This window comes from Oncorhynchus clarkii, chromosome 28 (assembly GCF_045791955.1).
Source record: "Oncorhynchus clarkii lewisi isolate Uvic-CL-2024 chromosome 28, UVic_Ocla_1.0, whole genome shotgun sequence".
Taxonomy (NCBI): domain Eukaryota; kingdom Metazoa; phylum Chordata; class Actinopteri; order Salmoniformes; family Salmonidae; genus Oncorhynchus; species Oncorhynchus clarkii.
The window spans coordinates 9,376,458-9,398,539 of record NC_092174.1 but is presented as its reverse complement, the minus strand read 5'-3'; the positions used below and the strand labels follow the sequence as shown (position 1 = coordinate 9,398,539).

General features: G+C 45.0%; 1 protein-coding gene across 1 annotated transcript in view; it reads right to left on the bottom strand.

The window, feature by feature from the left end:
* Positions 1-3,735: 3,735 nt before the first annotated feature.
* LOC139387069 (eph receptor B3a) overlaps positions 3,736-22,082 on the bottom strand; it is a 48,951-nt gene continuing 30,604 nt past the window's right edge. Inside the window, exons 10-15 of the mRNA XM_071133054.1 lie at positions 21,122-21,244; positions 18,559-18,806; positions 11,575-11,790; positions 10,304-10,453; positions 8,201-8,394; positions 3,736-5,601 (exon numbers count right to left, since the gene is read on the bottom strand). Of these exons, the coding sequence (XP_070989155.1) occupies positions 5,487-5,601; positions 8,201-8,394; positions 10,304-10,453; positions 11,575-11,790; positions 18,559-18,806; positions 21,122-21,244 (1,046 nt within the window). The 3' untranslated portion in view covers positions 3,736-5,486. The remainder of the gene's footprint in view (positions 5,602-8,200; positions 8,395-10,303; positions 10,454-11,574; positions 11,791-18,558; positions 18,807-21,121; positions 21,245-22,082) is intronic.

The window sequence follows — 22,082 nt, the reverse complement described above, 5'->3', positions numbered from 1 at the left end:
ACTGTATTCCAAAATGAAAACATATAGCCCAACGTTTGTATCACAACTAAAGTTGCATAAATAACTCTAAATTAAGCAAATAGGAGTACCTGTTTCTTTGTTAACCCCTCAACACAGAATAGCCGCATGTGCGCACTCCCTCAAATCGCTTGGAGAAAATATCCTTTCTATTTTATTCAGCTATATTCAATTGTATTCTTCATACAATAAAATCGTATAAAATAACTGCCACGAAATTCTAAGCAAATCTAAATGAACTAGTGTACCCCACAGCCATATGGTCAGCTCAGAGAATGCTATTCTGTTCTTCTGAAATAGACTACATTTTCTTCCTGTCATGTACCTTTAGACCTGTCTAAAATAAATAATGGATTTATTGTGATGGTGTAGGCTGTATTACATTGATTTATTAGTCTTTGTAAAATGTAGATGTTCCAAAAGGTCAATTACCGTGAGACCGGCAGTTATCTGCTTGACAATCACTGGCTGACAAAATATCATGACACCACAGCCCTAATGATGCAAGTTGTCAAATTAAGGTTTGTAAGGCCATGAAAAGTCATTTTTATTAGTTTCATGATTTTTGTTAATGTAATTGATGAAAGATCACTTTTAAATATGATCAATCGATAAAAATAAAAAAACGACATGTCAGCCATTATCAGAATGACCCTTCAGTGCATGTGGTGCTGCATGTGTGCCATTGCAAGCGGGCCATTGCCCGAGGAGAGACCACGACATTTCAGCAGCAGGTACTATGAAGTAATGAGACAGACTAACTAGATCATCAATTCAACACATAACTTGTAGCAGTTGTCTCGCTAGTTAACTATAGCCAACTAAGCATTCATTTTGTTGTCCATAGATCTCCCCTGAAACATTAATATTTGAGCCTTATATACTGTATAAACATGTGTAGTTAGATACCTTGCTTTGAAGTAGCCCACCTTATCCATTCACCTTGCTTTGCAGTAGCCTACCTTATCCATTCACCTTGCTTTGCAGTAGTCTACCTTATCCATTCACCTTGCTTTGCAGTAGCCTACCTTATCCATTCACCTTGCTTTGCAGTAGCCTACCTTATCCATTCACCTTGCTTTGCAGTAGCCTACCTTATCCATTCACCTTGCTTTGCAGTAGCCTACCTTATCCATTCACCTTGCTTTGCAGTAGCCTACCTTATCCATTCACCTTGCTTTGCAGTAGTCTACCTTATCCATTCACCTTGCTTTGCAGTAGCCTACCTTATCCATTCACCTTGCTTTGCAGTAGCCTACCTTATCCATTCACCTTGCTTTGCAGTAGCCTACCTTATCCATTCACCTTGCTTTGCAGTAGCCTACCTTATCCATTCACCTTGCTTTGCAGTAGCCTACCTTATCCATTCACCTTGCTTTGCAGTAGTCTACCTTATCCATTCACCTTGCTTTGCAGTAGCCTACCTTATCCATTCACCTTGCTTTGCAGTAGCCTACCTTATCCATTCACCTTGCTTTGCAGTAGCCTACCTTATCCATTTACCTTGCTTTTCAGTGGCCTACCTTATCCATTCACCTTGCTTTGCAGTAGCCTACCTTATCCATTCAATCCCTGATTTATTGAAGGTGGGACTCATTTTATAAATTCAAAAGTATTTGGCTGTAATGTTACAATATTTTCAGACAAGGGTGGCTACCATCCTCCAGGATATCTACTGGGTGTGCAGGCTTTTGTTCAAGCCCTGGTCTAACCCCATTGTAGCCTAAACATCAGCTGATCAACAGGACCTTTTGCTGGATCAAAAGCCAAGCCTGCACACCCAGAAGATCTCCAAATGGAGGGTTGACAACAGTGCAGTTCTATGTGTGGGGCTAAGTGCCTTGATCAAGGGCACAATGGCAGGAGGTGGTAGGTCGACATGGGATCAGACACAACAGCATTCCAGTGTCAGTAATGCTTACATTTTCATGTAGGCTATAATAATAAACATGGACATTTGGTTAAAAGTCATGGAGAAGTCATGGAAAATGTGTATACCCTTAACAGGGAATAATCAGAGGTCTCGATAGCATAATGTAATGTGTGAAATTTGGTGAACATAGTCTAATGGACGGACTTGGAAAAAGAGCTCCTGCACGTATTCCATCCCAAGTCAAGCACGGTAGAGAATGGAAGTTCGAAGACGTTCAAAGTTCCTCCATAGGTATAATTCTGTGAGCCTAATTCAGATAATGCATGTCATAACGAGATGTCAGGCTCTTCACGCCAAGCCTCCTCCTCCACCCTCTCTCCCCACCTAGACAAATTTCAGTCGCATCTCACGCACTACACTGGCTGTCCATCGTGTATGTATACAACCCAAGCTTAGGCAGCTGATAGCACCCATGCACTGCTTAGGCTAAAACAACTATTGCTTGTCCACTCCATAGCAAACTGCTCTATCCTCACTGATTGCGAAGTCATTTCATGTCGAGATAATTTAAAAACATTTTTATTTTAGAGGTTTAGATGTAGGAACAGAAAATAACAATGTAAACCTGCACTTTGAAGGGGGTTTGAACCGGTTCGGAAGTTATTTTGCAGATAGGAACAGGGGAACGGAACAAAAAATCATTACAGTTCGGTTCAGAGCTTAACAATTTCAGTTCCAATCCCTTCTTTTCATGTAGCCTAATTTTGGACAAGCAAATGTTTTAACCACCGATCAAGCAACATTATGGACTAAACGTTCAAATCCTGTTTCTGCAACAATACTGATCAAATTAAGATCCTACACTTGTATATGAATAGGCTGTCTCCCATCAATGTATAGTGCTGTCCGTCACCATGCAACTTACTGTGGGCTATAGTAGAAGAAGCATATCTTCCCCACAAGCCACACTATAACACAGATATACTGATACCAATTATATACAAGATGGAATTCATGCCAGAGCTGACCCATATATCTCAATGACGATCCCCATGTTGTTTATGAACTGGGACACAGTAGCAAGTTATCGCTAACAATTCTATATGGTTTCTATATGGTATGTCTCTCTTGATGGGCCTAGTAAAAATACAGTATGTCTACCCTCTCAAGGACATATCGGAGGAGGACGGACAAGTCACCATTGATCTCTCCTCAGGGAGATTATCATATGGCTCAACATTGAGTCCAAAGAAATCCCTAAATATGCATAGGGCTTCAGAACCCTCCGTGAGGATCCGTTTCAACGCAGTCAATAAGAACATAACATCAGTCTCCACAGCTAGCGTGTTGCCGGGTGACAGCTCCGCTCATCAATATTGACAAGAGAAAACCGATGTGGCATGATGCGATTGTGTACAGGTTGCCAAAAAAAAAATGCACAAAGATACAGTACCAGCTTTAGAGTGATGCCAGGGTGTCTTGCTTCTTTGAAGCTTCTCCAACGACGGAGGGCAAATCTATAGTCCTGCTTTCTCACTAATCAGCTGTGTGGACTGGTCTTTGATTAAGCTTAAAAGTGAATGGGTTCTATAACTAATATGATATTCCTAAAAGCTGAACGTACTTGCTATTTCCTCTGTTCGTCCTACAACTGGAAGAAGAGAAGACCTGGAATTACTTTCTGCTGGACCCGCGGAGAAATCAAAGAGAATACCATAGATCACTTTAATAATTTATTTGCATATGATTATCGTAAAAATACTCAAAGAGAAATGTGTATTTTGTTCATTTTTTTTTTTTACAATTCCATACATCTTACTCTTACAGAAAGAAGTCTGCACTGACGGACATACATTTTCGTATTTTTCTTCTTTCACATCGATGTTCTTTTTTTTCCTGGTACATGGCCCCTTTAAACTGTCATTTTCCTTTTGATGTTGCCTCTCACCAGCAACCAACATCCAAACAAGGGTTCACACGGAGGCCAGAGGGTGAAATGAAGATGAACTCTGAGCGGATTGGTGTAGTACGGATGGGGATCATATAATAGCTGTAGCACAGCGGCAGTGTTAATGTGAGAGATTGATGCTGACAGCTGGTCGTACTTAAAAAAAACAAAAAAACAAGAGTAATTAACTGAATAATTCAAACTACATTAACATGTTGTGGGTCAGGTTGATGTTACGGTCACATAGTTATTATCTCAATGGTGACCTTTTTCATTTGCATTGATCCTTGACACATTTGACTAAAGAATAGATCTGACACATCAACAGTCTGGTTCCATACTGTATGTGCTTTAGCCAACTCCCCTGACTACCGTTGTCAGGCCAAACATGTTAGGCATGACAATGGATGAACACAGAGAGGAGTTGGTTGAGGCACAAAGGGACTGGAGCCCCAGGCTAAGATATCAGCAGCTAGTCCAGAATAATGGAATTGACAACTGTACTGACACGTTGAAAATGTGAGCCAGCACTGGTGACTAGAAATAGCTATTGTTCACCATTAACCCTTTCCTACGAGCAACAGCCTCCGTAAAATATTTCATTCTTGCTTAATCATTAAATTCACTGTTTAGTGTATTGAGTTTAATGTGTGAATATTATATATATATATTTTTTTTAACAATAAGTAATAACTTAGCATCCAAAACAAGGCATAGTTGAATAAAATAAGAGTATGAAAATATGGCATATGTCTGTAGAGTAACAGTTACGCGGAACCGTCGTCTCTTGTTTCCATGGTGTTCATCCACAACAGTTCCACTTTGGCATGGCATTGCACACGACGGTGTGTCCTGTACAGTCAGACAAGTCCTTCTCAGTCACCCCCTTTATCCAGAGTAGGTGAAGAGGACACACAACAACACATACAGCACCATGAAACCAAAACCCCCCAGGAACATGGAAGACCACATTTAAAAGAAAGTGGATGAAACCAGATTTAAAAAAAACAGCAATTGTTATAGACGTCTAAAATCAGGTTCTCTGGCCATGGGCATTGGGATACAATCTTTCAGGTGCCCACATTCATTTAGAATCCATAGAACCCATCCTTAAAGTCCCATGTGTGAATAAGCCTTTTTTGCATCACCATTGCCCTCGTTCCTTTCCAGACGTCGAAGTCCACAGTATCCATGCCCATTCCCATCCATGGTCAAAGTCAACGATAAGAGGCATGGAAAACATTTTGGGAAAAGAACACATCCCAGAAAGCACATGCAGACATGCAAACACAACCTGAGGGGGAGTTTGGATTTCTGTCAATGGACGGTTCACAAATTCAATTCAACATCAATGATGGGTTATCCACAAGCTTCTCAAGTCTATTTTCTATGGTGCCCTACTGAAGCTGTCCAAAGTCGAGACTTCCTTTTCCATGTTAGTTTTGTCTAGGTAGAGTAGACGTTTTTGTCTCCCGTGGACAATGTTTTGTCTAGTTACAGTAGACAATGTTTGTTTTGTCTAGGTAGGGTCATTCATTCATCCATTGGGCTCTGCAAGTAGAGTTCCTAGGTAGTTTATAGTGGGTCCAGTTTCCCATGCTGTCTCTGGTTTGGTTGTTTGTTGGTTTGTTGGTCCAGACCCAAACCTTAGACCCTGATGGGGAGAGTCGTGCTCATCTGTTGTCGAACTATATCATTCTGACTGCTGTCTAGACTCTTCCTGTGGTGGCCAGGCAGTGTCCCCCCGATCCGCAAAAGATCCCTGTCAACAAGAGAGGCAAAGATCAGTCACAGGTGGTTCTTTCAAGAGTACAAATTGTTAGACCAGTCTTGTTAAATTCCTGGTCTTGGAGTGGAGACCCATAGGGTGTGCAGGGTTTTGTTCCAACCCAGGGTAGCGCATTGCATTCAACTTATCAACAAATCATCAAGCCCTTGATTTGTTGAATTAGGTTTGTTAGGCTTGTTACTATTTAAAATATACATATTTTAACCGTGGTTAATTAAAGGTTAATAAAAAATACTTTATTTAAGCAGGCAAGTCAGTTAAGAACACATTTGTATTTACAATAATCATCTGGTAAAAGCCTGCATACCCTGACGGCTCTCCAGGACCAGGACGGGAGAATGCTGCTGTGTTTAGGTATAGTATTACGCTGGCAACAACATTGAGGATGGGAGGCAGCACACAGCACACAGCACACGTAGCAGCACACAGTGAGAATCGATCACATATGTGTTGATACCGATCATGGAAAAGACAACCTATTTTAGAAGCCAGTTCCACCAATTACAAAATCCAATTTAACCTCTGAGCAGAATCAATTCATCATTCTGGGGTTGTAATAAAACTAGTATCTCCTTCATCTACCTTCTGAGAATGCTACATTGTCTTTTTTTGCATCCCAAACGGCACCCTATTCCCTATATAGTGCACTACCTTTGATAGGGGTCTCTCACTCTCTCTCTCTCTCTCTCTCTCTCTCTGTGGCTGTCACATACAGATGAGGCCATAAATCAATCATCCGCATGCCATCTGCATACAGTGATATGGAGCATAACACACGCCAGACACACTGACATACACATACAACTCCCCATTCGACCCATCAAAGCAAATGGCTTGGCCTCCCTTGGAGCATAAAAAAAAAGCTAATTAGCAACCTAATTAAACACATTCCTCTCTTTTAGCTTCTCCTGAATCTGCCTTATTACACACACTCCATCACCTCAGCCCTCCGGTAGTTTGTTTCCACATCGGCAGCCCCGGCTCTGTCTCTGTCCTATCACCTACATTTAAGAGACAGCCAAGAGCACAGGGAATTAAACCTAGGTCAGTCATTATGTTTCCACGCGCAAATTAGGCCCACTCCTTGCAATGGGAATCGTCCGTGGGGTAATGCTGCGACAGTGAAGCGCGGAAACGAAGACATAGAGCTGGTCGGCTTGTAGTCCTAAAAAAAAAAACGGTAATGGGTAACCTCTGGTTCGTCCAGCCGTTCCTATGGAGGAAGTGAATGGGGAAAGAATGGAGTTTGGGGGAAAGGCTTAGGAGAGATCTTATACGTTTTGAGATAATATTGGTCAGTGAACATGACCTTATATGCATTATGAAGCCTTTGTGTGCTTTGTGTGTTTGTTTGGACAACATAAATGCTTCAAATTTGACAAAAAGTGACGTTAGCTAATGAAGATTATCTCATAGATTCTCATAGGTCTTCTAAGCCTGTGTTTACCACGGACCTTACTTTTGACGTCTTTCCAAAGAAAACATTCATTTCCCCACAGGCTTTGACCAATGAGCCATGGTGGAGTTAGTGCCTACAAAAAAGACATCATTACCATCGCTCTCTATTGAGGCTCAAGAGAGGAGCTGTTAAGTGAGGGAACATGATCATTTTGCGGTTTTTGTTTGGTAAACAGAGCTGATCCAGAGCTTTGCCACATAGCAGTTGATGCATTAAACATACACTGAGTGTACAAAGCATCAGGAATGCCTTCCTAATACTGAGTTGCACCCACTTTTGTCCTCAGAACAGCCTCAATTCGTCGGAGCACGGACTCCACAAGGTGTCGGAAGCGTTCCACAGGGATGCTGGCCCAGGTTGACTCCAATGTTTCCCACAGATGTGTCAAATTGGCTGGGTGGTGGACCATTCTTGAATCACACAGGAAACTGTTGAGCTTGAAAAACCCAGCAGCATTTCAGTTCTTGACACACTCAAACCGGTGCACCTGGCACCTACTACCATACTCCGTTCAAAGGCACTTGCCTATTCACCCTCAATCACACACACACACACACACACACACACACACACACACACACACACACACACACACACACACACACACACACACACACACACACACACACACACACACACACACACACACACACACACACACACACACACACACACACACACACACACACACACACACACACACACACACACACACACACACACAATCCATGTCTCAATTGTCTCAAAGCTTAGAAATCCTTCTTTAACCTGTCTCCTCCCCTTCATCTACACGGATTCAAGTGGATTTAACAGGTGACATCAATAAGGGATCATAGCATTCACCTGGTCAGTCTGTCATGGAAAGAGCAGGTGTTCCTAATGTTTTGTACACTCAGTGTACATTTTAGGGCCAACTAACCACGGTCGATATTGTTGATCGCACCCCAAAACGACAAATCAAACCAACAATACAGATTGTATAATCTCTTAGGTTTCTGATCTCTCCTGCACACTCGTATATACTTATTTTGAAACTGTTGCCTTGTTACTTTGTCTTAACACCGGTCTTGTTGTGCAAATCAAAAATAACGCTTTCCAGTCCCCTCCACTCACCCTGAGTATGTGCTGGTGACCACCTTGAGGGTGGCGGCGTTGCGGAGAAGCTTGTCCAGGGTGCTGACGATTTGGCAGAACTTTGGCCTCAGGTTCCTCTCCTTCACCCAGCACTCCAGCATGAGCTGGTGCAGCACCATGGGGCAGTCCATGGGAGGGGGCAAGCGGTAGTCCTGCTCCACAGCAGTCATCACCTACAGAAAGTAAAAGGGTTAATATGATATACAGTACGGTACAATGCAACACAATATATCTTGCGATGCAATGCAATATGATACGATGTGCCACAACAAAATACAATACAATTTCGATACGATACTCTGCGGCACAATATGACACCCTACAACGCGATAGAATATGTTGTGATATAATACAATATTCCGCCCCCCCCCCCCCCAAAAAAAATCTGGCAATTCAAAAGGAGAATGTTACATTACAATTCACGGTGGAATAAAATAAACCTCTGTAGATGTCCACTCATTGAATAGTTACGACATGTTTCAGTTCCCTTTACTCATTTTCATACCTTCACTTTAACGCATGCATTTTTAACTGCTTGCTACAAAAGCAGTTGTGCTTTTTGATCATGATAATGAATCTCTCTACTGCACTCCACAACTTTCCTTGTTTTCTCATTTGATTTGTTACGACATGTTTCTATTCTCTGTACAGGGAAGCTATTCATATCCATATGCTGTCTGTATGTATTCGAATGACATCGTCCTGCAATGGAAATGTGCCTCCGGGGATAATACAAAATCTCTCCTATACTATTCCCACTTTTCTGTGCTGCTCTATTGAAACTAGCTGCAGTAGTAATACAACACGTTTGGATGAGCATCATCGTTCTCTATTTATTAATAAGGTAGAAGCCCAGTGAGATGGTAAGATGTGTTGCGGGGATAGAGAGAGTGTGTGTGTGTGTGTGTGTGTGTGTTTACTACTCTGCCGTAGTAAATATCTGTGGGGTGAAGATGCAGGTGTAGATAGGGGTGGCAGGAGGCAATAAAGTAAAATAAAATGTAAAAAAACGCCAACCCAGGCACACAGCCGCACTGACCACCTGCACAGTGAAGATAAAAACACACTTAGGCATAACTGTCAAGCTCAAGCTAAAAGTAGAGGCTGCAATGTCACTGCAATGTAAAGGAGCCCTCCTGAAATTAAACAGTGGCTAACACATTACCAATACTTCATTTTGGGTCATTTATTAAAAGGGACTAAAATAAGCTTTGTTGCTAACTCCGGTTCTTTAACATTGACTTTCACCCTGAAAATAGTTGATTCATGTGCACTGTCCCTATCAAATCAGTACCATGAATACATAATGGAATACATAAATAAGTAGCATGCGAGTGTTGTGGAAGACTCTATCTAAAGAGTAGGCAGAGAGTATAACCCAAAAATATTAAACGAAACATGCAACAACTTCAAAGACGTTGCTGAGTTATTGTTCATATGAGGAAATCAATTCATTGAAATCAACGAATTGGCCCTAAACTATGGATGGGTGGCCCACTAGGCGGGTTCGTACCGCAACCATGGAGCGCTCTGTTCACAACGTTGACATTGGCAAACCGCTTGACAACACAACGCCATACACGTGGGTCTGCGGTTGTGAGGCCAGTTGGACGTACTGCCAAATTCTCTAAAACGACGCTTATGGTAGGAGAATTAAACAATCAATTGTCTGGCAACAGCTCTGGTGGACATTCCTGCAGTCAGCATGCCAATTGCACACTCCCTCAAAACTTGAGACACAAACTTGTCACACAACATGGCATTGTGTTGTGTGACAAAACTGCACATTTTTTAGTGGACATTTATTGCCCCCCCAGCACAAGGTGCACCTGTGATTAATCATGCTGTTTAATCAGCTTCTTGATATGCCACACCTGTCAGGTGGATGGATTATATTGGCAAAGGAGAAATGCTCACTATCAGGGATTTAAACAAATTTGTGCACAACATTTGAGAGACATAAGCCTTTTCTAAGTATGGAACATTTCTGGGATCTTTCATTTCATTTCAGCTCATGAAACATGGGACCAACACTTTACATGTTGCGTTTATATTTTTGTTCAGTGCGTATAACTAACTCACATCCTGGTTGCTCATGTCCCAGTAGGGCCTTTCTCCGTAGGATACCACCTCCCACATGACGATTCCGTAGCTCCACGCGTCACTGGCCGAGGTGAACTTCCTGAAGGCGATGGCCTCGGGGGCGGTCCAGCGGATGGGAATCTTACCTCCCTGCAGAGACACAGGGAGAGGCAGGGTTGCTACATTGGAGCATGCTGTGCGATGGAGTAAACACAGTCAGAGACGCACCCACACACAGGCAGAGACGCACCCACACACAGGCAGAGACGCACCCACACACAGGCAGACATGCACCCACACACAGGCAGAGATGCACCCACACACAGGCAGAGACGCCCACACACAAGCAGACATGCACCCACACACAGGCAGAGACGCACCCACACACAGGCAGACATGCACCCACACACATGCAGAGACGCACTCACACACAGGCAGAGACGCACCCACACACAGGCAGAGACGCCCACACACAAGCAGACATGCACCCACACACAGGCAGAGACGCACCCACACACAGGCAGACATGCACCCACACACAGGCAGAGACGCACTCACACACAGGCAGAGACGCACTCACACACAGGCAGAGACGCACCCACACACAGGCAGACATGCACCCACACACAGGCAGAGACGCACTCACACACAGGCAGAGACGCACCCCGCACCCACACACAGGCAGAGACGCACCCACACACAGGCAGAGACGCACCCACACACAGGCAGACATGCACCCACACACAGGCAGAGACGCATTCACACACAGGCAGACATGCACCCACACACAGGCAGAGACGCACCCACACACAGGCAGAGACGCACCCACACACAGGCAGAGACGCACCCACACACAGGCAGAGACGCACCCACACACAGGCAGAGACGCACCCACACACAGGCAGAGACGCACCCACACACAGGCAGAGACGCACCCAAACACAGGCAGAGACGCACCCACACACAGGCAGAGACGCACCCACACACAGGCAGAGACGCACCCAAACACAGGCAGAGACGCACCCAAACACAGGCACCCACACAGGCAGAGACACCCACACAGGCAGACACACACTGATAACAGACTGCAGAGAGACAAAAAGACCACACATGGTGAGCACACACACACTTACACACAAAATTGCAAACAAACAAAGATAAACAAACAAACAAGCAATCACACAGACAAACATAGACATACCATATAAACACAGATCAAGCCAACAAGCAGATCCTCCCACAACTCACACTCTCCCTCCCACACCACTTACCAGAGAGCTGGTGTAGGTAGGATCGACTGATGAGTCGTCCAGGAAACGGGACAGACCGAAGTCGGACACCTTACACACCAGGTTGCTGTTGACCAGGATGTTGCGGGCGGCGAGGTCCCGGTGGACATAGTTCATGTCCGAGAGGTACTTCATGCCCGACGCGATGCCACGCAGCATGCCCACCAGCTGGGTCACCGTGAAGCGCCCATCATTCAGCTGTGAGGTATGGGTGGGGAATGGGGGTGAGTGAGGTAGTGAAATAGAGGAGTAATGCAGACAGGGAGGAGGGTAGATAGAGGGGAATGGGGGTGAGTGAGGTAGTGAAATAGAGGAGTAATGCAGACAGGGAGGAGGGTAGATAGAGGGGAATGGGGGTGAGTGAGGTAGTGAAATAGAGGAGTAATGCAGACAGGGAGGAGGGTAGATAGAGGGGAATGGGGGTGAGTGAGGTAGTGAAATAGAGGAGTAATGCAGACAGGGAGGAGGGTAGATAGAGGGGAATGGGGGTGAGTGAGGTAGTGAAATAGAGGAGTAATGCAGATAGGGAGGAGGGTAGATCGAGGGGAATGGGGGTGAGTGAGGTAGTGAAATAGAGGAGTAATGCAGACAGGGAGGAGGGTAGATAGAGGGGAATGGGGGTGAGTGAGGTAGTGAAATAGAGGAGTAATGCAGACAGGGAGGAGGGTAGATAGAGGGGAATGGGGGTGAGTGAGGTAGTGAAATAGAGGAGTAATGCAGATAGGGAGGAGGGTAGATCGAGGGGAATGGGGGTGAGTGAGGTAGTGAAATAGAGGAGTAATGCAGACAGGGAGGAGGGTAGATAGAGGGGAATGGGGGTGAGTGAGGTAGTGAAATAGAGGAGTAATGCAGACAGGGAGGAGGGTAGATAGAGGGGAATGGGGGTGAGTGAGGTAGTGAAATAGAGGAGTAATGCAGACAGGGAGGAGGGTAGATCGAGGGGAATGGGGGTGAGTGAGGTAGTGAAATAGAGGAGTAATGCAGTAAGGGAGGAAGGTAGATCGAGGGGAATGGGGGTGAGTGAGGTAGTGAAATAGAGGAGTAATGCAGACAGGGAGGAGGGTAGATCGAGGGGAATGGGAAAGGGAGAAAAAAACAGAAGGAAGAAGAAGGAAAGAGAGACAGAAGGGAGAGGAGAGAGAAGGGGGAGATGGGTGAGGAAAAAGTAAGAGGAGGGAGAAAGAGAAGGGGGAGATGGGTGAGGAAAAGTAAGAAAGGAGGGAGAGAAAGAGAAGGGGAGATGGGTGAGGAAAAAGTAAGAGGAGGGAGAAAGAGAAGGGGGAGATGGGTGAGGAAAAGGTAAGAGGGAGGGAGAGAGAGAGAAGGGGGGATGGGTGAGGAAAAGGTAAGAGGAGGGAGAAAGAGAGAAGGGGGAGATGGGTGAGGAAAAGGTAAGAGGGAGGGAGAGAGAGAAGGGGGAGATGGGTGAGGAAAAGGTAAGAGGGAGGGAGGAAGAGAAGGGGGAGATGGGTGAGGAAAAAGTAAGAGGGGGGAGAAAGAGAGAAGGGGGGATGGGTGAGGAAAAGGTAAGAGGGAGGGAGAGAGAGAGAAGGGGGGATGGGTGAGGAAAAGGTAAGAGGAGGGAGAGAGAGAGAAGGGGGGATGGGTGAGGAAAAGGTAAGAGGAGGGAGAGAGAGAGAAGGGGGGATGGGTGAGGAAAAGGTAAGAGGAGGGAGAGAGAGAGAAGGGGGGATGGGTGAGGAAAAGGTAAGAGGAGGGAGAGAGAGAGAAGGGGGGATGGGTGAGGAAAAGGTAAGAGGGGGGAGAGAGAGAGAAGGGGGGATGGGTGAGGAAAAGGTAAGAGGGAGGGAGAGAGAGGGAAGGGGGGATGGGTGAGAAAAAGGTAAGAGGGAGGGAGAGAGAGGGAATCGGTAGATGAAGTCAGTCAGTCAGTCAGTCCCTAAGCTTACATAAACATAATCATGACATATGCCATAACCATCCATGACTGGTTCTGTCAGTCTGCAACAGACAAACTTTTCAAGCTGTCTGACCCCATCTAATAAGATTAATAATTTAAATGAATATTTAATAACTAAATTCCATGTGCTGTGCTGTGTGTATGTGTGTTTCTGTTTGTAACTGCAGATGAAACAGCGTGAAAGTGAATAGGAAAGTCCGCTGTCAACTAGTTACAGTTAGAATTCAATTGTCCTTTCACAGAACGACAAGAGGTTCAACCTTTTTCTGCGTGATCCAGTCTTGACTGAAAGGAAATGAGCGTTACATTGATGGTGGCATAATAACTATGCTTACCCTCACTACAGCTCCACAGAATTAGAATAACTAGAATGGAAAATCATGGCTCCATGACTTGAATGGGCATTTTTGTTCTAGAAATTATATTTCTATTACCAGCTTCAATACATAATCAGTCCCATTTCTTATTAGTATTGTTCATTCATGAGAGCACCAGCCGTTCCGGACGACTGCGTGATAACTCTCTTAATAGCCGATGTGGGCGTGACTTTTAAACAGGTTAACATTCCCAAAACCGCGGGTCCAGACAGATTACCAGGACTTGTACTCAAAGCATGAGTGGACCAACTGGCAAGTGTCTTCACTGACATTTTCAACCTCTCCCTGACAGAGTCTGTAATACTTAAATATTTCAAGCAGAACGCCATAGTCCCTGTGCCCAAGGAAGCGAAGGTAACCTGCCTAAATGATTACTGCCCTGTAGCACTCATGTCGGTAGCCATGAAGTGCTTTGAAAGGCGAGTCATGGTTCACACCAACAGCATCATCCTGAATACCCTAGACCCACTCCACATTAACTCGCTACTGGTACCCCCTGTATATAGCCTCGGTATTGTTATTTTATTGTGTTACTTTTTACCTTAGTTTATTTGGTAAATATTTTCCTAACAGTATGTTATATACTGTATTCTACAACATCTACTGTATCTTGCCTATGCCGCACGGCCATCGCTCATCCATATATTTATATGTACATATTCTTATTCATCCCTTCACATTTGTGTGTATAAAGTAGCTGTTGTGAATTTGTTAAGATTACTTGTTAGATATTACTGCATTGTCGGAACGAGAAGCACTAGCATTTCGCTACACTCGCATTAACATCTGCTAACCATGTGTATGTGACCAATAAAATGAGATTTGATTTGGAACTCTTTCTTAAACTGCATTGTTAGTTAAGTAAGCATTTATGACAAATAAAGTTTGATTTAATTGGATGCCATACTTCCAAGTCTCACGAGGGAGCCTGGAAATCGAGGTTTGTTTCTCAACAACTCAGGAGGGAAACATTCCAAACATGCCAAATATGTAAACATTGTGTTTTGTACTCTACACTCAAATTTAGTTTGACAGGAAAACAAGTTTGGATGGATATGTAAACAAAATGCTTCATAACAGGCATAGATGGTTAAGGCCTGTTAGGGGGCTTGTTTTACTATTCTCGTGGGTACCGAAAATCCCCAAAAGTCCCCAAAAGGATAGTAAAATGGAGACATTTCCCTGGTTCCCACAAGGACAAAGGCTATTTTAGGCTTAGAGTTTAGGTTTAGGATTACAATTAGGGTTAGGGTTACAATTAGGTTTAGGGGTTAGGTTTAGGGGTTAGGGTTATGGGTTAAGGTTTAGGGCTTAGGTGTAGGGGTTCGATTAGGGTTAGGGGTTAGGTTTAGGGTTAAAGGTTAGGGAAAACATGATTTTGAATGGAAATGCATTTTAGGTACCCACAAGGATAGTAAAACATATGCTGTGTGTGTGTGTGTGTGTGTGTGTGTGTGTTTGTCCTTACGTGCAAACATGTTTGTTCTTGTTATGCATGTGTTGTGTGTGTGTGTTGTTCTGCCTGCATCCCATAGTCAGGCACAATAGTTTGGCGGGCCATCACTAGATCACGGCAGAGTGTATCCATGATTCACACACACACACACACACACACACACGGTTGGATGGACATCTGACTGAGAGGAGTGCGTGAGAAGGAGTGAGAAGCTGCTCTTCAGTCACAAGATGAGATAAGACAAGGAGGGCTATGGAGATTGCACTGTGGTGCATGGTCTTAAGCTTCCTCATCGTCCTCTGAGAGAGATCATTTGTGAATGACTACGTTAACCTTGTCTCTAACCTCTAGGGTCTTTCCTGGTTAAAGGTTCAATCTGGGTTGTTGTTTTTTTGATTCGTAGGCGGGATCTTGGTTTACTCTTAAAGGAAAGGACCTACACCTTATGCAAGCTATAGTACGATGACCTAAGAATGGACAGTGCGTCATTCCTAAGAGCTCATCAAGGATAACGGCTAATAAGAGCCAGCAGCATACCAGCAGCATACCACCCTGCATTCCACTGCTGGCTTGCCTCTGAAGCTAAGCATGGTTGGTCCTGGTTGGAAGTGGTGTTGGGTGGGGGCCAGTAGGAGGCCCTCTTTCTTTCCTCTGGTCTAAAAAAAAAGATCCCAATGCCCCAGAGCAGTGATTGGGGACATTGCCCTGTGTAGGATGCCGTCTTTCAGGTGGGACGTTAAACGGGTGTCCTGACTCTCTGTGGTCACTAAACAATCCCATGGCACTTATTGTAAGAGTAAGGGTGTTAACCCCGGTGTCCTGGCTAAATTCCCAATCTGGCCCTCATACCATCACAGCCACCTAATCGTCCCCAGCTTCCAATTGGCTCATTGCGCTCCCCTTTAACTAATCCCCAGGTCGTTGCTGTAAATGAGAACGTCTTCTCAGTCAACTTACAGTGGGGCAAGAAAGTATTTAGTCAGCCACCAATTGTGCAAGTTCTCCCACTTAAAAAGACGAGAGAGGCCTGTAATTTTCATCATAGGTACACTTCAACTATGACAGACAAAATTAGAAAAGAAATCCAGAAAATCACACTGTAGGATTTTTAATGAATTTATTTACAAATTATGGTGGAAAATAAGTATTTGGTCACCTACAAACAAGCAAGATTTCTGGCTCTCACAGACCTGTAACTTCTTCTTTAAGAGGCTCCTCTGTCCTCCACTGTATTAATGGCACCTATTTGAACTTGTTATCAGTATAAAAGACACCTGTCCATAACCTCAAACAGTCACACTCCAAACTCCACTATGGCCAAGACCAAAGAGCTGTCAAAGAACACCAGAAACAAAATTGTAGACCTGCACCAGGCTGGGAAGACTGAATCTGCAATAGGTAAGCAGCTTGGTTTGAAGAAATCAACTGTGGGAGCAATTATTAGGAAATGGAAGACATACAAGACCACTGATAATCTCCCTCGATCTGGGACTCCACGCAATATCTCACCCCGTGGGGTCAAAATGATCACAAGAATGGTGAGCAAAAATCCCAGAATCACACCTAGTGAATGACCTGCAGAGAGCTGGGACCAAAGTAACAAAGCCTACCATCAGTAACACACTACGCCGCCAGGGACTCAAATCCTGCAGTGCCAGACGTGTCCCCCTGCTGAAGCCAGTACATGTCCAGGCCCGTCTGAAGTTTGCTAGAGAGCATTTGGATGATCCAGAAGAAGATTGGGAGAATGTCATATGGTCAGATGAAACCAAAATATAACTTTTTGGTAAAAACTCAACTCGTCGTGTTTGGAGGACAAAAAATGCTGAGTTGCATCCAAAGAACACCATACCTACTGTGAAGCATAGGGGTGTAAACATCATGCTTTGGGGGTGTTTTTCTGCAAAGGGACCAGGACGACTGATCCGTGTAAAGGAAAGAATGAATGGGGCCATGTATCGTGAGATTTTGAGTGAAAACCTTCCATCAGCAAGGGCATTGAAGATGAAACGTGGCTGGGTCTTTCAGCATGACAATGATCCCAAACACACCACCCGGGCAACGAAGGAGTGGCTTCGTAAGAAGCATTTCAAGGTCCTGGAGTGGCCTAGCCAGTCTCCAGATCTCAACCCCATAGAAAATCTTTGGAGGCAGTTGAAAGTCCGTGTTGCCTAGCAACAACCCCAAAACATGACTGCTCTAGAGGAGATCTGCATGGAGGAATGGGCCAAAATACCAGCAACAGTGTGTGAAAACCTTGTGAAGACCTACAGAAAACGTTTGACCTCTGTCATTGCCAACAAAGTGTTGAGATAAACTTTTGTTATTGACCAAATACTTATTTTACACCATAATTTGTAAATAAATTCATTAAAAATCCTACAATGTGATTTTCTGGATTTTTTCCCCTCATTTTGTCTGTCATAGTTGAAGTGTACCTATGATGAAATTACAGGCCTCTCTCATCTTTTTAAGTGGGAGAACTTGCACAATTGGTGGCTGACTGAATACTTTTTTGCCCCACTGTACCTGGTCATATATGGGTTAAATAAAAACAAACTCAAAACGAGCTCTAACTGAGTCAGAGAGCATTGCTGTGTGTGTACACCGCCCACTGTCATTACAGTAGGTGTCATGTAATAGAACTCTCGAAAGTTGCAGAAGTTCTCAACTCCCCCCGCGGATTTGTTCAGCATCCACTGATGTGTAGGAGGTGCTATGTGCAATTGTGCTTGTCCCCAGGCTTTTACGTAGCACAGTCAAAGAGTAGCTCCATCAATGGTTTTGTGCAGGAGAATCCCTATCCGTCAGCTGTATTGTGTATAACTATGCAGGTCTTAGGATTTTCAGCACAGCCGCTATCAATATTCATCAGAGGGGTCAGGAACGGTTCCACGGATTGTCATAACTGGTGTGTGTTCGGTACGACTCAAAGCCTCCACTGGTGAGTAGGTTGTCGCACAGTACGTGTGATAATGCGTGACTCCAGGATTTGATTCGGTAGAGTAGACTCGATATCAATTGAATATGTCCTGTATGATTCCATGCATCATCACAACTCAGTCAGTGTTCCCCTGAGGAAGGAGCCCCGCGCTCCATTCTCCATGAGCCTTGGGATTTTAAACAGTATGCAACTCCTCGGCTATCAATATCAACCAGAGTTGTCATGTACAATTCCTCACGTCGCCACAACTGGTGTCAGCCTCACTCACCCTGAGGAAGGAGTCCAACGCTCCGTTCTCCATGAACTCAGTGATGATGAGCACGGGGCAGCTGCGGGTCAGCACGCCCTCCAGCCGGATCACATTGGGGTGGTCGAACTGGCCCATGATTGACGCTTCCCCCAGGAAATCCCGCCTCTGGCGCTCTGTGTAACCCGCCTTCAGCGTTTTGATGGCCACCACCCCCTCACGGCGGCTGGCCTGCTTCAGGCGCCCGCGGCACACCTCCCCGAACTCACCTGGGTGGGGAAGGGAGTGAGTGGAAGGAGTGGAGGAGGGAGTGTGGATTGGGGAGGGGGGGGGGGGGGGGGGGGAGTGAGGGAGAGGGAGGGAGCATTACTGGTTTGAACTGAGGAGGAAGAAGAGGAAGACGAGGAGGAAGAGAGCAAGGGATGGAGTTTGTGAGGAGGGGAGGAAAAGAGAGCGAGAGCTCAGGGGTCTGAGAGGTTGGGGAGGGATTGAGGGACGGAAAGATCAACCTGCGACCGGGAGTGGTGCCTGGGACCGGTGTAGGGGGAGAGGGGACGGATGAGGAGCTTGGGGGTTTTGGTGCCTTGGTAAAAAGTTGTGTGTTTAAAAAGGAAAAGGAGAGAGAAAGAAGAGAAAGAGAGGAAAGCAAAGGAGGCATTCAAGGTTGAAGTTAGGAGATAGACGACATGCTCTTAGAGAAGAAACAGCAGACTTGGTGGATGACAGAAGCAGACACTCCAAACTCCCCCTCCAATACACACATACCCCCTCAACAACCGCTGCCCATCCTCTGAACACACACACTGCCCACCCAGCACAAATCCTGTTCAACCAACCCCCCCCCCAACATTGACCACTCCCCAAAACACAATCGACTCTAAAAAAGCCTACCCCTTAAAATCCACATTTCAAAAAGGCCGCACTAAAAAAGGTATAATCTTTGAAAATTATAGTTATGTCACACATGCAGCTAACAAAAATATATGGAAATGTCTGCTCTACTTAAAATTACAACCAACTAATTGCAGCATTAACGCAAAAATGGAAGAGGAAAGTGGAAGGGGGAGAAGTAAGGAACTTGTCTGTCGACCCTGCATTAAAGACCAACATTGTCTGAAGAAAATGGTGATAAATTAAAAAAGTAAACCAGTTTCATTTCAGGACCAAAAAATTGAGAGCTGTGCCATATAAATTGCATAATAGTTGGGAAGAGATTTCTGATGTACCAATTCCATGGCACGTGGTTTATGAACTGATACACAAAACAACCCTGGATTCAAAACTCAAGTTTTTAAATTAAAATGTTGTACAAAATTATTGTAACCAATAGAATGTTATATATTATGGGGGATACAACCATCCCGGCTCTGCAGATTTTCCAGCGAAGAGAATCATTAGATCATTTGTTTTGGTACTATCCATACGTAGCATGTTTTTGGACACGGGTTCAGGAATGGCAGAAGAATTGCAACAATTTACCTGGAGCTAACACTGCAAATAGCAACTGCTGGGTGATTTTAAAAAGGCATAGTCAATCGATCAATAACGTCATAATACTCGAGCAAAAAAATGTTTATCTTTAATTTACAATATGTAGAATCTAAGGTTCAGAACTTTTGTGAAGCATCACAGCACAGTCAAAAAATATGTGGCAAATAGAAACTGGATGGTGTTCAGAGATAGATGGGATGGGTTGAGTGGAGCTGAAGGCTGGGACTGGATGGTGTTCAGAGATAGATGGGAGGGGTTGAGTGGAGCTGAAGGCTGGGACTGGATGGTGTTCAGAGATAGATGGGAGGGGTTGAGTGGAGCTGAAGGCTGGGACTGGATGGTGTTCAGAGATAGACGGGAGGGGTTGAGTGGAGCTGAAGGCTGGGACTGGATGGTGTTCAGAGATAGATGGGAGGGGTTGAGTGGAGCTGAAGGCTGGGACTGGATGGTGTTCAGAGATAGATGGGAGGGGTTGAGTGGAGCTGAAGGCTGGGACTGGATGGTGTTCAGAGATAGATGGGAGGGGTTGAGTGGAGCTGAAGGCTGGGACTGGATGGTGTTCAGAGATAGATGGGAGGGGTTGAGTGGAGCTGAAGGCTGGGACTGGATGGTGTTCAGAGATAGATGGGAGGGGTTGCGTGGAGCTGAAGGCTGGGACTGGATGGTGTTCAGAGATAGATGGGAGGGGTTGAGTGGAGCTGAAGGCTGGGACTGGATGGTGTTCAGAGATAGATGGGAGGGGTTGAGTGGAGCTGAAGGCCGGGACTAAAAACATACAAAAGACACATTTTGTAAAATGTTTGGTGTCCGTAAAATGTATATAGTATGAATAAGCTGGAAGTAGAAGCCTAAGTGTTGTTGTCCATTAGTTTACTCCAATTAGGGGAAGGATGGAAGGGTTAGGAGAAAATAATAAAGGTATATATAATCTATATCTAAACTAAAAATATGGGGATTGGAAATGATGTAGACAATTACATTGATGGAAGCCGCAATCTATCTGCAATATTAAAGCTGATCTACCCCCTGAAAAAATATACTTAAACAAAAAAAAAAAAAAGACGAAACTTCAACAACTAGCTATATTGGTTACCTGCACCAATGACCTCCTCGATCTTCACACACGAGATGTCTATCTCCTTGGCAAACTCGTGGATGGCCTCGTTGGGGTCCTCGTAAGTGAACGGATCAATGTATACTTTCACCCCCGGGGAAACTAGAGAGATGAAATGAATGAAGGGAGGATTGCATCAGATGTTTTTCGCCAGGTCTTGAACACACACTGAGTGACTATAATACAGTCATGACTGGTCTGAAATTGGAAGCATGAACAGCATATGAGCATATCTATCACACAGCTCGGGGAGTCTTGAAGAGCGGGTTGATAAACCTGATCTAGATAATCATGGTTTTCTGTGAGCAAATGCAGTTTCCTGCCTTGGTCAGATGACTGAATAATTCATTCAATCAGGTGGTTTACCGTCTTGGTTTGAAAAAAGGACCACAGAAGCTGCAGCTCTTCAGGATTAGAGTTGTATAGTATGCACACACATGCACGCACACACACGACCTCCTCCCCAAACACACACACATACAACCCCCTGCCCCCAACACACACACATACAATCCGCTTCCCCCAACACACACACAACCCCCTGCCCCCAACACACACACATACAATCCGCTTCCCCCAACACACACACAACCCCCTGCCCCCAACACACACACACACAACCCCCTTCCCCCAACACACACACACACATACAACCCGCTTCCCCCAACACACACACACACACAACCCCCAACACACACACATACAACCCGCTTCCCCCAACACACACACAACCCCGTGCCCCCAACACACACATACAACCCGCTTCCCCCAACACACACACACACACAACCCCCTGCCCCCAACACACACACATACAACCCTCTTCCCCCAACACACACACAACCCTCTTCCCCCAACACACACATACAACCCGCTTCCCCCAACACACACAACCCCCTGCCCCCAACACACACACATACAACCCGCTTCCCACAAAACA